This window comes from Trichechus manatus, unplaced genomic scaffold (genome assembly GCF_000243295.1).
Source record: "Trichechus manatus latirostris isolate Lorelei unplaced genomic scaffold, TriManLat1.0 scaffold00018, whole genome shotgun sequence".
NCBI lineage: Eukaryota > Metazoa > Chordata > Mammalia > Sirenia > Trichechidae > Trichechus > Trichechus manatus.
Genome location: NW_004443954.1, coordinates 10,810,329 through 10,826,722, shown reverse-complemented (window position 1 = coordinate 10,826,722; position 16,394 = coordinate 10,810,329). Strand labels below are relative to the sequence as shown.

The 16,394-nt window shown below is 38.8% G+C and overlaps 1 protein-coding gene across 1 annotated transcript in view; it reads right to left on the bottom strand.

Moving 5' to 3' along the window:
* PPP1R42 (protein phosphatase 1 regulatory subunit 42) overlaps positions 1-15,492 on the bottom strand; it is a 32,060-nt gene extending 16,568 nt beyond the window's left edge. The window contains exons 1-4 of the mRNA XM_023727728.1: positions 15,276-15,492; positions 6,705-6,871; positions 5,135-5,273; positions 1,015-1,131 (exon numbers count right to left, since the gene is read on the bottom strand). Of these exons, the coding sequence (XP_023583496.1) occupies positions 1,015-1,131; positions 5,135-5,273; positions 6,705-6,871; positions 15,276-15,404 (552 nt within the window). The 5' untranslated portion in view covers positions 15,405-15,492. The remainder of the gene's footprint in view (positions 1-1,014; positions 1,132-5,134; positions 5,274-6,704; positions 6,872-15,275) is intronic.
* Between the last annotated feature and the right edge of the window lie 902 nt (positions 15,493-16,394).

Genomic DNA, 16,394 nt, shown 5'->3' with positions numbered 1-16,394 from the left:
TATTAAATATAATTTATATTTATTTACTTGTATAATTATCTATTGCTTATAGCAGTCATGGGATGAGCCACGTTAACAGGTCTGAATTTGGAAAGAAGGCCAGGGATAGCATTTTTTAGGATCAGTGGAAGATTGTCTGGAAGTACTTCTGAAAACAAGAGCTCTGTTTAGGGGGGAAAGGGAGCCTATTCTTCCTCCTCTGTTCCCTACCTAAAGAAATTATACCACAGTCCATCCCATTGCTAAACCAGAAAATACAAGCTCGTGGCAATGATTCAGCTCACAGATGATTGTCTCCAGGAAGCCTTCCTTATCCCCAGCTGAGTTAGGGCCACCACCAACCCAAAAAACCAAACCTGTTGCCATCGAGTCACAGCACTTATGAAAACAGAATCACGTTGTAGTCTCATTACTTGTTGATGGTGAGTTCCTTGAGGCCAAGGACTACCTTTCCCTCCTCTGTTCTATACCACACAGTACATTCCCTGACAAATACGTAGGTATCCAGTGCATGTTTGAATGCATAAATAATCAAATGAATATGGCATGATATGAGATAACATGACAAGAATATAGGTAGTGAAAATTAGAATAAGTTCAAGATCCAGGGTACTTCCTCAGATAGTAGCAGCCAGGAGAGAGTTCAGTGCTAGTCACAGTTACTAGAAACTCATTCAATGAGAGATCAGAGTTAAGGGGCAAGAAATCTAGTCTCTCGAGAAAATGTTTGATGCAAAAATAATACAGAAAGGGAAAAAAGCATGTATTTCCTTTCAGAGAAAGTTTTTTCTGTTGATGAGGGATGGAGGCATTGAGGTATGGAGGAGAAAGCCAGGTAAGAAGGCAGAAATATGCAAATAAATATACTAAGAAGTAGAAATTCATAAGCCAGTTACAGAACAAATCCAGATTAGTTTTTAAGGTGATATATTTTATAGCTAATTCAAAACGTAAGTTTTCTTCCATGAAAATTTTATGTAAATATTTTTTTAAATTGATTTTTCTCTACAGTACCTTCACATGCAGAAGTTGGTTGTCAACTGCTATGAGCTGATTAAGATTCTCCAGCATTTCTAAGTCTCTTATGTCATCAATATTATTGTTGCTGATATTCAATATAGAGAGGGATTTCTGTAAGAAAAATAACTAAATTAGCATATTAAAGTGTCTATTTAAATACTATGTATAAAACCAAAAAGCAAACCCATTGCAGTCAAATTGATTTAGACTTATGGTGACTCTATAAATGTTGTTATTGTTGTTGTTAGGTGCCGTTGAGCTGGTTCCAACTTACAGCGACCCTATGTACAGCAGAATGAAACACTGCCCGGTCCTGCACCATCCTCACAATTGTTATGTTTGAGCCCATTCATTGTTGCAGCCACTGTGTCATTCCATCTCATTGAGGGTCTTCCTCTTTCTCACTGACCTTCTACCTTACCACACATGGTGTCCTTCTCCAGGGAGTGGTCCTTCCTCATAACATGTCCAAAGTACGTGAGATGAAGTCTCACCATCCTTGCTTCTAAGGAGCATTTTGGCTGTATTTTTTCCAAGACTGACTGGTTCATTCTTCTGGCAGTCCATGGGATATTCAGTATTCTTCAACAACACCATAATTCAAAGGCACCAGTTCTTCAGTCTTCCTAATTCATCGTCCGCTTTCCCATGCATAGGAGGCAATTGAAAATAACATGGCTTGGGTCATGCACACCTTAGTCTTCAAAGTGACATCTTTGCTTTTCAACCCTTTAAACCCTTTAAACCCTTTGCAGCAGATTTGCCCAGTGCAATATGTCATTTGATTTCCTGACTGCTGCTTTCATGGGCTTTGATTGCTGATCCAAATAAAATGAAATCCTAGACAACTTCAATATTTTCTCCACTGATCATGATGTTGCTTATTGTTCCAGTTATTAGGATTTTTGTCTTCTTTATGTTGAGTTGTAATCCATACTGAAGGCTGTAGTCTTTGATCTTCATCAGTAAGTGCTTCAAGTCCTTTTCACTTTTAGCAAGCAAGGTTATGTCATCTGCATATTGCAGGTTGTTAATGAGTCTTCCTCCAGTCCTGATGCCACGTTCTTATTCATATAGTCCAGCTTCTCAGATTGTTTGCTTAACATATAGATTGAATAAGTATGGTAAAAGGATACAACCCTGATGCACACCTTTCCTAATTTTAAACCAGACAGTATCCATTTGTTCTGTTTGAAAAACTGCCTCTTGGTCTATGTACAGGTTTTGCATGCACATAATTAAGTGTTCTAGAATTCCCATTCTTTGCAATGTTATCCATAATCTGTTATGATCCACACAGTTGCTGACAAATTGATTCTGACTCATGGTATCCCCATGTGTATCAGACTAGAACTGTGCTGCATAGAATTTTCAATGGCTGATTTTTTGGAAGCAGATTGCCAGGCCTTTCTTCCAAGGAGTGTCTGGCTGGACTTGAACTTCCAACCTTTCAGTTAGCAGCTGAGTGCTTTAACTGCTTGCACCATCCAGGGCATTTATTTCTAGTGCCCCAGAATTGAAACCAACCTATCTGTTGTGTACTGAATTACTTAATATGGCCATTTTAGCCATGCATGGTCTTGTAACTCCCATTCAATGATTGGGTGGGACTATGCAAATAAGGTGCTCATGGCCCACCAAGGGGATTGGACAGCATTGATAATAATGCAGATAAGGTGTATGGAACCCCCGTGGGGGTAGGACCCTGCAAATAAGGTGTATGGAACCCTAACAAGGGGATTGGTCAGTTTTGCCATCCCACTATGCTTAAAAAGACAGCCAATCCCAGAGCAAGGAGGGGAACTCACTACCATCAAGAAAGAAGAGCCAGGAGTGGCGCGTGTCCTTTGGACCTGGGGTCCCTGCTCTGAGAACCTCCTAGACCCAAGAGACAGAGAGAAAGAGCTGTAACACCAGAGATGGTGCAAGACGGCGAGAAGCAGTGACAGAGAAATGGTGGTAGACAAATGGTTGCAGCAGAACCAAAACCCTGGCTCAAGACGGCATGGTGGGCTTCCTGGCCCATGGACTAAGGTGGCTACAGTGGGCTTACTGACCCATGGACAAGAGAGCTGAGAGCCTTTGGGCAGGAAGCTTGCTGTCAGAGTAGGGTGCCTCTGGGCACTTAACGCTAGAGCTAAAGGGGTTTTTAACACTTGCCAGAGTAGGGCAGAGGCCAGGCCTGAATGAGGCCAAGGGCCCAGGGCCAAAAGAGGAGGCCTGCCCTAAGGGGCCAAGAGGAGCCTGTCCTGAGAGAGCTGAGGGGAGCCTGTCTTCAGAGGGCTGAAAGGAGCCTGTCCTCAGGGGCCTGAGAGGAGCCTGCCCTCAGGGGATTGAGAGGAGCCTGTCTTCAGGGGCCTGAGAGGAGCCTGTCTTCAGGGGCCTGAAAGGAGCCTGTCCTCAGGGGATCAAGAGGAGCCTGTCTTCAAGGGCCTGAAAGGAGCCTGTCCTCAGGGGATCAAGAGGAGCCTGCCCTCAGGGGATGGAGAGGAGCCTGTGTCTTCAGGGGCCTGAAAGGAGCCTGTCCTCAGGAGATCAAGAGGAGCCTGTCCTCAGGGGATCGAAAGGAGCCTGTCCTCAGGGGCCTGAGAGGAGCCTGTCCTCAGGGGCTCGAGAGGAGCCTGCCGTCAGGGGATCAAGAGGAGCCTGCCCTCAGGGGATCAAGAAGAGCCTGCCCTCAGGGGATTCAGAGGAGCCTGTCTTCAGGGGCCTGAAAGGAGCCTGTCTTCAGGGGCCTGAAAGGAGCCTGTCCTCAGGGGATCGACAGGAACCTCCCTTCAGGGGATCGAGAGGGGCCTGTCTTCTGGGGATTGAGAGGAGCCTGTCTTTAGGGTGCCAAGAGGAGCCTGTCCTCAGGGGATCGAGAGAAGCCTGTCTTCAGGGCACCAAGAGGAGCCCTGCATGACTGAGAAGAGCTGAGAAGGTTGTCCTGCACTGAAGAAGGGAGACTTTGCCTATATGCTTTCAGATCCTTATCCCAAGTTGTAGTCTGTTGTTCCTGATCCCCAGTTGTAACCTGTTACTTCCCTAATAAACCCCATAATTGTGCGTATTGCCTGTGAGTTCCGTATGGCCACTGCAACGAATTATCAAACCCAGCAGAAAAGCAAAGAGTGCGATGGGAGGGATGGCTGGTGTCAGAATTGGTAAAAAGGTTGGAGGGTGGAAGTATGTTTGACCTGCATCTCATAGGAATCAGCGCTGGCCTGATGTTGATCTTGATTGTCTCTTCTCCCTCTTGTGAAGTTAGATGAGGTCAGACACCGCTGCATCATGTTTACACTAACCCAACGAATTCCCTGTCCTGAGGATTAGCAAGTACATCAGTGGCACCCTCTAACTTCTCAAGTCATTGTGATACCTCCATATGAGGTGACTGGTTGTCAGGTGACACAATCACTTATATCACTCTTGAACCCAGTGCTCTCAGACCTACATGGTTCTGATGAGGCAGAGCCGTTTGTAGCACAACCTATAATCCAATCAGAATCCAGGAAGAAAGTGTCTTACTATAGTAATGGCTGTCTGTTGTTGTGTGCCGTTGAGTGGATTCCCAGTCATAGCAACCCAATGTGACAGAGCAGAACTGCCCCACAGGGTTTCCTAGGGCTGTAATCTTTATGGAAGCAGATCACTAGGCCTTTCCTCCCTTGATGTGGCTGGTGGGTTTGAACTGCTGACCTTTAGGTTAGCAGCCAAGCGCTTAACCATTTTGCCCTCAGGGCTCCTTTAATGGCTGTCTAGGTGGCTTAAAATTCAACAAATAATTGGGCGCTCCTCTTTCCTTAGGTTTTCCCTAAAATTTTAAATTGTGAGCCATGATAACCACCAAGGCCCAAATTGTGAATGAACCAACATCTGTATTAGAACTTCATAGTTTACATAACTTTTTCACATCCTTCATTTGATCCTTTTAATTATCCCTGCTTTGTAGATGCTGAGTCTTTGAAAAATTATGCGGGAAAAATTAGCTTTATCTTTCAAAGAAGCTCTCAGCAGGCCATATACACATGCAGAGTATTTATAATGTCCAAATATACCTTCACCATTTTCCTGTTCCATTATAGCATGTTAATCACTATATTCCTTGTCAAAATACTTAAATGGTCCTTACTGCCAGAGAATGAAGAGTTCTTGGATCAAACAGAAGTTTTTCTCCTAGTGGGAGCCTCTGACTCTCAACATGAAGCTCTCTTAGTTCTTCCAATCCTTCTAAACCTTCTATGACAGCAATGTAATTGCCACCCAGATACCTGTAAAACAAAGACATAATTCTAAATAAATATTTTTGAGAACGTAAACATGATAAAAACATAATAGAAGTCATTGAGCTATGATAAATTTATACATGCAGAATGTTGTTTATATTGAACCCGTGAAAAAGTTCATCTGAATGACAAATTTATTCTTAAACTTCATTTAATCTAAGAAATAAGTTTTTAATTTTTTTTAAAGTGAGAGAATTGAAATGGTCTTTATTAAACTCTGTATCAAACCAAGAAACCAAACCTATTGTCATCGAGTTGATTCCGACTCATAGTGACCCTGTAGGACAGAGCAGAACTGCCCCATAGGGCTTCCAAGGCGAGCCTAGTGGATAAAAATTGCCAACCTTTTGGTTAGCAGCCAACTCTTAACCACTACGCCACCAGGGTTTCCATAATTCTATCAGTAATTCTCAAATGATAGGTTGCATAAGAATCACCTGGGTTGCAGGTTTAAAAATGCAGATTTCTGGACTTAACCCACAGAGATTCTGATTTGCAGGTCAAGGTTGGAATGTGGTAATCTGCATTTTGAATAAGCATTACTCACCCTACTCTTATCTCCCCATTCTGAGGCCTTTGACCAACTTTTTAAGAAGCACTGATAGTTCTTCCAATTTGGGGAAGTTGGATCCACCAGTTTTCATTGTCTAATAATCATTAGAAACAGACAAAAAAAACTCGCTGCTGTCCAGTTGATTCTGACTCATAGTGACCCTGTAGGACAGACTAGAACTGCCCCACAGGGTTTCTAAGGTTGTAATCTTTACGGAAGCAGACTGCCACATCTTTTCTTCCGTGGGGTGGCTGGTGGGTTCGAACTACCAACCTTTCAGTTAGCAGCCTAGCGCTTTAACCACTGCACCATCAGGGCTCCTCAATAGGCCGTAAAAGCCTTTTAAAATAAAATCTACATGGACATCATTACCTCTACGACCCTGTCCTTCTGAGATGTGAGCTCCTGAAAGGCAGACTCATCTAGGTTCCATAGGACTTTTTCTCCAGGTGAGCCTAAGTGAGGATATTTTAGGTGTCCCTGTGGGGTCGCTATGAGTCGAAATCGACTTAACCGCAATGGATTTTTGGGTTTTTTTATGAGTAGAAATTAACTCAACGGCACCTGACAGTAACAGCAACAAACCCTTAAAACAACTCACCACCACCCCGCCCCGAAAGAAAAGTATCGGGCTTAATAAAATTGTTGACTATTAAGTGTGAAACGATTTATTTTGTACTGGTAATAGTACAAGAAAATAAAAACTGAGGACTGTCCCACAAAACCCATGTGAGAATCAGACTCTATTTCATATTCAATTTATGTTTGGAACTTACACACATAATGGAACTGCCTGTGTGCATAAAATGTAAATACTGTAATGATGGCAAATATTTACATTACTTAAAAATAAAAGCACTTACAGTTTTTCCAGTTTCTTTAATGATCTGAGGTTCTCTATACATGATATACAATTGTTTTGTAGATACAGGTGAGTCAGATTTGTGGCAAAATTCAAGTTAGTGATTTGACTAATACGGTTATCATATAAATATAAAACACTAAGATTTTTGCAAGGAGAGAGATTTTCCTAAAAGGAAAACAGAAACAAGTCACATTTAATTTCTCCTGAAAACTTTTTAAGTTTGTTTTTAAGGAAGTTTTTCACTTGATCATTCTGCAAATATATAAAAGAACAGCATTTTTCTGTACTTAGCACAGTCAAAACAAAACTACAGAATGATAACAAAATTAGTTCTAGGCTTTTGTGTTATGTAATTATATTTAAAAATGTATTTATTAAAAATGATTTTCCCAGTGCAAACTATTCTTCTTGGAAACAATTAGGCTCTTCTGGAAGTTGAAGCATTTAGCAAATTATTGCTCCAGTATTATAAATCAAGACTTAATCTTTCTGTAGAATTGGAAATAAACTGTCTTTGTTTATCATACTGAAAAACTGGAAGCCATCTAAATGTTCAAGAATAATGGATTAACAAGGAAACTATGATACTGGTACAGAAAGGAATACCATAGAACCATTAAATATTTAGTTTCTTTAGTAATATCTTATAGATTCCATATTACATAATTAAGTGGAAACAGTACATTCTGACTCACTATTGTGAAATTATGTGCATACATGCCCAGAAAACAGGCTGGAGGGACATCACTTAAATGTTAATAGCGATTATCTCTGCATGGTAGGATTACACATTAATTTATTTTTATTTGTTTTATACAAATGCTCACCACTTTTTTTTTTTGTACTTTAGATGAAGGTTGACAGAACAAACTAGCTTCTTATTAAGCAGTACACATATCGTTTTATGACGTTGGTTACCAACACCACGACATGTCAACACTCTCCCTTCTTGACCTTGGGTTCCCTATTACCAACCTTCCTGTCCCCTCCTGCCTTCTAGTCCTTGCCCCGGGGCTGGTGTGCCCCTTTACTCTTGTTTTCTTTTATGGGCCTGTCTAATCTTTGGCTGAAGGGTGAATGTCAGGAGTGACTTCATTACTGAGCTAAACAGGTGTCCAGGGGCCATACTCTCGGGGTTTCTCCAGTCTCTGTCAGGCCAGTAAGTCTGGTCTTTTTTGTGAGTTAGAATTTTGTTCTACACTTTTATCCATCTCTGTCTGGGACCCTCTATTGTGATCCCTGTCAGAGCAGTCAGTGGTGGTAGCTGGACACCATCTAGTTGTACTGGACTGAGACTGGTGGAGGCCGTGGTAGTCCTTTGGACTAATCTTTCCCTTGTGTCTTTAGTTTTCTTCATTCTCCCTTGCTCCCAAAGGGGTGAGACCAGTGGAGTATCTTAGATGGCCAGTCACAGGCTTTTAAGACCCCAGACACTACTCACCAAGGTAGAACGTAGAACATTTTCTTTATAAACTGTGTTATGCCAACTGAGCTAGATGTTTCCAGAGACCATGGTCCCCATAGCCCTCAGCCCAGCAATTCAGTCCCTCAGGGAGTTTGGATGTATCTATGGAGCTTCCATGACCTTGCTTTGGACAAGTTGTACTGGCTTCCCCAGTATTGTGTACTGTCTTACCCTTCACCAAAGTTATGACTTATCTATTTAGTGTTTTTCCATCCCCACCCCTCCCCTCCCCCATAACCATCAAAGATTGTTTCTTTTGTGTGTGTAAACCTCTTCATGAATTTTTATAGTAGTGGTCTCATACAATATTTGTCCTTTTGTGATTGACTTATTTCACTCAGCATAATGCCTTCCAGATTCATCCACGTTGTGAGATACTTTGCAGATTCATCATTGTTCTTTATCGTTGCTTAGTACTCCATTGCGTATATTTACCATAGTTTGTTTATTCATTCATCTGTTGATGGGCATCTAGGTTGTTTCCATCTTTTTGCTATTGTGAACAATGCTGCAATGAACACGGGTATGCATATGTCTATACGTGTGACGGCTCATATTTCTCTAGGATATATTTCTAGGAGTGGGATTGCTGGATGATATGGTATTTCTATTTCTAGCTTTCTAAGGAAGTGCCATATCATTTTCCAAAACGGTTGTATCATTTTGCATTCCCACCAGCAGTGCGTACGAGTTCCGATCTCCCCGCAACTTCCCCAACATTTGTTATGTTCTGTTTTTTTGATTAGTGCCAGTAATGCCAGGGTGAGATGGTATCTCATTGTGGTTTTGATTAGCATTTCTCTAATGGCTGGTGATCGTGAGCATTTCCTCGTGTCTGTTAGCCGCTTTAATGTCTTCTTTGGTGAAGTGTCTGTTAATTTCCTTTGCCCAATTTTTAATTGGATTATTTGTCTTTTTGTTGTAGAGGTGTTGGATTTTCCTGTAGATTTTAGAGATTAGACCTTTGTCGGATTTGTAATTGACAAAATTTTTTCTTCCCAGTCTGTAGGTTCTCTTTTTATTCTTCTGGTGAATTCTTTTGATGAGCATAAGTGTTTAATATTTTTAGAAGATCCCAGTTATCTAGCTTATCTTCTGAAGTTTGTGTTTTGAAAGTTATGGTTTGTATCATGTTAATGCCATGTATTAAGGCCTCTAGCGTTGATCCTATTTTTTCTTCTATGATCTTTATAGTTTTGGGCTTTATATGTAGGTCTCTGATTCATTTTGAATTAGTTTTTTGTGTATGGTGTGAGGTATGGGTCCTGTTTCCTTTTTTTTGCCGATGGACATCCAGTTTTCCCAGCACCATTTGTTAAAACGACTGTCTTTTCCCCATTTGATGGACTTTGGGCCCTTGTTGAAGATCAGGTGATTGTAGGTGGATGGATTTACATCTGGGTTCTTGATTCTGTTCCATTGGTCAACGTATGTCATTGTACCAGTACCAAGCTGTTTTGACTACCATAACTGTATAGTAGGTTCTGAGGTCAGGTAGTGCAAGTCCTCCTACTTTATTCTTCTTCAGTAGTGCTTTACTTATCTGGCGCTTCTTCCCTTTCCAAATAAAGTTAATGATTAGTTTTTCCATCTCTTTAAAGATGGTATTTGGATTGGGATTGCCTTGTATTTGTAAATTGCTTTGGGTAGAATTGTCATTTTCACAATGTTGAGTCTACCTATCCATGAGCATGATTTTTCCATTTATGTAGATTTCTTTTGGTTTCTTGCAGTAGTGTTTTGTAGTTTTCTTTGTATAGGTCTTTTACATCCCTGATTAGATTTATTCGTAAGTATTTTATTTTTTGAGGGGCTATTATAAATGATACTGTTTTCCGGATTTCCTTTTCATTGTTCTCTTTATTGGTGTACAGGAATCCAACTGATTTTTGTATGTTTATCTTGTATCCTCCTACTCTGCTGAATCTTTCTATTAGTTCCAATAGTTTTCTCATGGAGTCTTTTGGATTTTCTATGTATAGTATCATATTATCTGCAAATAGGGACAGTTTTACTTCTTCATTACCAGTTTGGATGCCCTTTATTTTTTTTTTCTTGCCTTATTGCTATAGCTAGGACTTCCAGCACAATGTTAAATAGGAGAGGTGATAAAGGGCATCCTTGTCTTGTTCTGTTCTCAAAGGGAATGTTTTCAGCCTCTCTCCATTAAGAATGATGTTGGCTGTTGGTTTTGTATAGATGTCCTTTATTATGTTGAGGAATTTCCCTTCTATACCTATTTTATTGAGAGTTTTTTATCAGGAATGGGTGTTGGACTTTGTTGAATGCCTTTTGTGTTGATTGAGATGATCATGTGATTCTTTTCCTTCCTTTTATTTATGTGATGCATTATGTTGATTGATTTTCTAATGTTGAACCACCCTTGCATACCTGGTATGAATCCTACTTGGTCATCGTGTTTTGTTTTGTTTTTTTTGATATGATGCTGAATTCTATTGGCTAGAATTTTGTTGAGAATTTTTGCATCTATATTCACGAGAGATATTCACCTGTAATTTTCTTTTTTTGTGGTGTCTTTGCCTGGTTTTGGTATCAGCATTATGTTGGCTTCATAGAATGAATTCAGAGTATTGCTTCCTTTTCTATGTTCTGAAATAGTTTGAGTAGTACTGGTGTAAGCTCTTCTCTGAATGTTTGGTAAAATTCTCCAGTGAAGCCATCTGGACCAGGGCTTTTTTTTGTTGGGAGTTTTTTTTATTACCTTTTCAGTCTTTTGTTATGGGTCTGTTCAGATTTTCAACATCATTTTGTGTTAGTCTGGGTAGGTAGTGTGTTTCTAGAAATTTGTCCATTTCCTCTAAGTTTTCAAATTTGTTGGAGTATAGTTTTTCATAATACTCTGTTATCCTTTTTGTTTCAGTTGGGTCTGTTGTAATGTCCCCCATTTCATTTCTTATTTGAGTTATTTGCAGCCTCTCCTGTTTTTCTTTTTTGTCAGTCTGGCCAGTGGTTTGTCAATTTTGTTGATCCTTTCAAAGGCTCAAACTTCTGGTTTTGTTGATTCTTTCTATTGTTTTTCTATTCTCTATTTCATTTGTTTCTGCTCTGATCTTTATTATTTCCTTTCTTCTGGTGGCTGTGGGCTTCTTTTTCTGTTCTCTTTCTATTTGTTCGAGTTTTGTAGCTAATGTTTTGATTTTGTCCCTTTCTTCTTCTTCGATGTGTACATCTATTGCTATAAATTGACCTCTGAGGACTGCCTTTGCTGTGTCCCAAAGGTTTTGGTATAATGTGTTTTCATTCTCATTTGATTCTAGAAATTTTTTGATTCCGTCTCTGATTTATTCTATTACCCAGTGGTTTGTAAGCAGGGTGTTATTCAGTTTCCATATAATTGATTTTTTTTCCTTGCTCTTCGTGTTGTTAATTTCTACTTTGATGGCGTTGTGGACAGAGAAGATACTTTGTATTATCTCAGTGTTTTTTGATTTTGTTGAGGGTTGCTTTGGGGACTAAGATGTGGTCTCTTCCGGAGAGCGTTCCATGTGAGTTGAAGAAGAATGTATACTTTGCTGCTATTGGGTGGAGTGTTCTCTATATGTCTATGCGGTCAAGTTGGTTTATTGTGGCCTTTATATCTTCTGTATCTTTGCTGAGTTTCTTTCTACATGTTCTGTCCTTTACTGAGAGTAGTGTGTTGAAGTCTCTTGCAACTGTCAATTTTTCTTTTCATTGCTGTTAGTTTGTTTTATGTATTTTGGAGCCCTGTCATTGGGTGCGTAGATATTTATTATGGTTACATCTTCATGATGGATCGTCCCTTTAATCGTTATATACAGTGTCCTTCGTCTTTTATTGTGGATTTTGTTTTAAAGTCTATTTTATCTGACATTAGGATTGCCATTCCTCCTCTTTTTAGGTAGCTGTTTGTTTGATATATTTTTTTCCATCTTTTGATTTTTAATAAATTTACATCTTTGTTTCTAAGGTATGTCTCTTGTAGACAGCATATTGATGGATCCTGTTTTTGAATCCATTCCGTCACTGTCTCTTTATGGGTGCATTTAGGCCATTTACATTCAGTGCAATTATTGGTAGGTGTGTCATTGCTGACATTTTGTAGTGCTTTTTTTGTGGTGCAGATGTTTTCTTTGTTCCTCTTACTCTCCTATACTGAATTCCTTTTGTTTGTGGAATTTTTGTTTTGTTTTGTTTTTGTAGGTTTTGTGTTTATTGAGACTTTATGCTTTTCTTCTTTATTTTGATGAGCAGGTTTGTTAACTTTCTTTGATGAGTAGGTTGTTAGCTTCCATTTTTTGTCTATAATTTACCCTTATCTGTAATTTTGTCTTGAAATTCACCCTTATCTTCCTAGGTTTGAACCATTATATTATTAATATTGCGTTGTCTTCCTCTCATTAGAAAACTCTATAGCTACACCGTTTATTCCCTCTTTTGTTGTTCTGATGTTGTTGTCATCTACAGCTTAACCTCCCTGGTTCTCTGTTGTAAATCTTTTGGTTTTGAATAGTCCTTGAGAGTTCATTTCCTAGGTTGGTATCTGACTGGTGCGATCGTGTGTCCCAGATTCAGACTGTGGTCTGATGTTGTTTATTCTCAAACCGAAGGACTCCCTTTAATAATTTTTTAAAGTTTGGTTTGGTTTTTACATATTCCCTTAATTTCACCATCATATTTGAATAAGAGTTTTACAGGCTATATTATTCTTGGCTGGCAATTTTTTTTCTTTCAAGGATTTATATATGTCATCCCATTGCCTTCTTGCCTGCATGGTTGCTGCCAAGTAATCAGAGCTTATTTTTATTGTTTCCCCTCTGTGACTTTTTGTTTTTCTTGAGCTGCTCTCATCATTCTGTCTTTGTTTTTGGTTTAGTGAGTGTGATTATGATGTGCCTTGGTTATTTTCTTTTGGTGTCTGTCCTACATGGGATTTGTTGAGCTTCTTGGATGGTCAGCTTTTCATCTTTCATGACATTAGGGAAGTTTTCTGTCAGCAATTTTTCAATGATCCTCTCTGTTTTTTCTGTTTTCTTCCCTGGTTCTGGAACTCCGATCACTTGCAAATTTTTGCTTTTCATTGTATCCCACATAATTCTCGGGGTTTCTTCATTTTTCTTCATTCTTTTTTCTGATTTTTCCTCAAAGTTGTATCCAAGTGTTTGTCTTCAGTTTTGCTGATCCTGTCTTCCATTGTGTCAAACCTGCTTCTCAGCCCATCTATAACACTTTCCATCTCTGAAATCTTGTTTATCTTTTGGATTTCTAATTGTTCTTTTTGTATGATTTCTAGTTGTGAATTTATTTTGGCATTTTGTTCCTGTATTATTTTCCTGAATTCTTCCAGTTTTTTGCCTGTATTTTCCATGGATCTGGATATACAGGATAGCTCTGAATATCAGAGATTTGAATTCCCTGTCAGGTAGTTCTAGTGCCTTTTCTTCTACTGGAAAGTCATCTGGTGTTTTTGCACACCTACTAGAACCATCCTGTCCTGTTTTTTTAATATGTTTTGATAGTGTCTGCTGTCTTTGGGACATTCAGTAGTTATTTTCTTCATTTATTGATTGTAGATTTGTTTGTTTCGTCTTGCTTTTTTGTTTTATTTGGTTATGTCTGAGCAGGTGGGTTGTGCATTCTTGGTTGTTAGCTTATCTGTGGGCATGATACTTTTCACCTCCTTGTCCAATGGGCAGGGCCAGTTGCTCAGCTATGGTGTAGCAGGGCAGGTCCAGCTGAAGGGGAGGGGCTGGGATGGGTTGTTTGAGGCACATACTGTGGCTGACAGGGCGGGCCAGCGATCAGTGCAGGACAAGTTCTGATAGGTCATGACTGTACCGCTCGGGGGTGTGATGTTCAGCGCACACCACTTACTTTTAAAGTAAGAAAATAAAGCCATTTTAAAAAGACTGTCATTTCTAGTGTGGTGGTAGAGTAAGCCTAGAGTAAGTCAGCAAGAGGTAGAGTGAAGTCCTGCTCAAATATATCTCAGCCTTCATTAAGTTAACACAATCTTTTAAAATACAACCACATCTTGGGAATTTTAAGTTTACAAGTTTTTCATTCTTTAATATGAATTACTTTAGCCAGTTTGCTTTCTTCCTAGCAGAGGTCATCCACACTGAAGGAAGATTGATTAACAGGCATTAAATGGGGCTCCTGGGGCAAAGAAGTCTCTATCTGGTATGATGAGGTGGAGAGCTCTCAATAACAAGACAAACACTAGGATTTGGGTAATTGGATTCACAGGGAGAAAGATCATCAGGAAATTAAAGAGGTACATACACTGGCAGTTGGGTTGGCTTCCTGCAAAAACCAAGCATTCTGCAATTGACAGTTTTGCCTGGTGCTTTGGTGTTTCATTCATTCATTCAGTAAATATCTATTAAGCTCTTAATATGAGTCAGGCACTGTATTGGATGGGGATATAGAGTGATGTGAACAAAACAGGCATGATACCTGCTGTCAAGTAACTTATAGTCATCCCTGTTTCCAAGAAAATTCCTCTCTTCAATAGACTTTAGATTTTAATGTAGACATTGGATACCAGTACAAAGAGTTATTGCAGTCTTTAAAATTTTCCAAATTAAAGCCAAGAATTAGCTTAGCACTGAGAAAATGTAGTTTCAGAGTATATGCAAATAATCTTGTCAGATATAATTGATCCAGTAAAATATATATGTATACAACCAGTTAAATTATGTGTGAAAAAGATATCACTGTTAAACTTTTGAAATATGGTACTCACATAGATTAATTCTTAACAGTTTGATATGTGAAAAATATATTCTATTCTGAGGTTTTGGAACAATACAAAAGTAATTATCTTTGAAATTATTTTACAAAGTATAATTTCAAATTTAGTATTTTAGGGGAACATTGATGTATATATTTAGCATACAGATATTTAAAAATCACAATGGTATATTTTCTAGAGACTTAATTTTAATAATAGTTTAATATTACAAATAGGAAATTAAAATGAAAATACAAATCAAAGCTTACTAGTTAAAATGTAGCTATAAGTAAAAATCAAAATATAATTAATAAGGTATGCCCTCACATCAATTTATAACTTAACATTGTTAATTATATGAAAATGGGAGATAAATTTAGAGTTCTTACAATTGCATCTATATTTTTATCTGAAAAATTTATGTGAGTTATCTTCTTCAGGTACTGTGAAATAACTTCTTCTCTCCGGGGCTTAAAACTGCTGTTTTTGGCAATTAGATCCACGGTCAGTCGAACCATGATTCCTCTATAAATCAAAACCACAGCAATGGATCTGTTCTGATACCATGTCAAAAAGCAGGTTTAGGTATGGTTTATCCTCAACTTTCTAAAAATTAAAGAATAAAAGGAGTATTACGATATCACATAGTAATTTAGGAAAAATGATTTTTACTTTTAAATTTTCTTATATAAAACTATAAACTAGTTTATAGACTTTTTAGGGACATTTGGGTATTGTCATGGATTGAACTGTGTTCCCCCAAAATATGTGTCAACTTAGTTAGGCCATGATTCCCAGTATTGTGTGGTTGTCCTCTACTTTGTGACTGATGTAATTGTATGTGTTGTAAATCCTAATCTCTGCCTGTGGTTAATGAGGCAAGATTAGATTATGTTAAAGAGGATTAGGGTGGGATGTAACACCTTTACTCAGGACATATCCCTGATTCAATGTAAAGGGAGTTTCCCTGGGGAATGGCCTGCATCACCTTTTATCTTAGGAGAGATAAAAGGAAAGGGAAGCAAACAGAGAGTTGGGAACCTCATACCACCAAGAGAGCAACGCCTGGAGCAGAGCACGTCCTTTGGAACCAAGGTTCCTGTGCAGAGAAGCTCCTAGACCAGGGGAAGATTGATGACAAGGACCTTCCTCCAGAGCCGACAAAGAGAGAAAGACTTCCCCTGGAGCTGGTGCCCTGAATTTGGACTTGTAGCCTACTAGTCTATGAGAGAATAAACTTCTGTTTGTTAAAGCCATTCACTTGTGGTATTTCTGTTATAGCAGCACTAGATGATTAAGACAGGTATTTTCTAAGTTTATAGCCTTAATGCTCCTTATAAAAAGATTTAAAAACACCAAAATTAATTAATTTACAAAACTCATTCACTTTTTTACAATTCTTTTTTTTTTTTTAATTGTAGTGAAAACTCATTCACTTTTACTTTTAAATGTTTTCCTCTCCCTGAGTAATACTGAACTGTTATTGTAGGACATCTTTTAAAAGAATC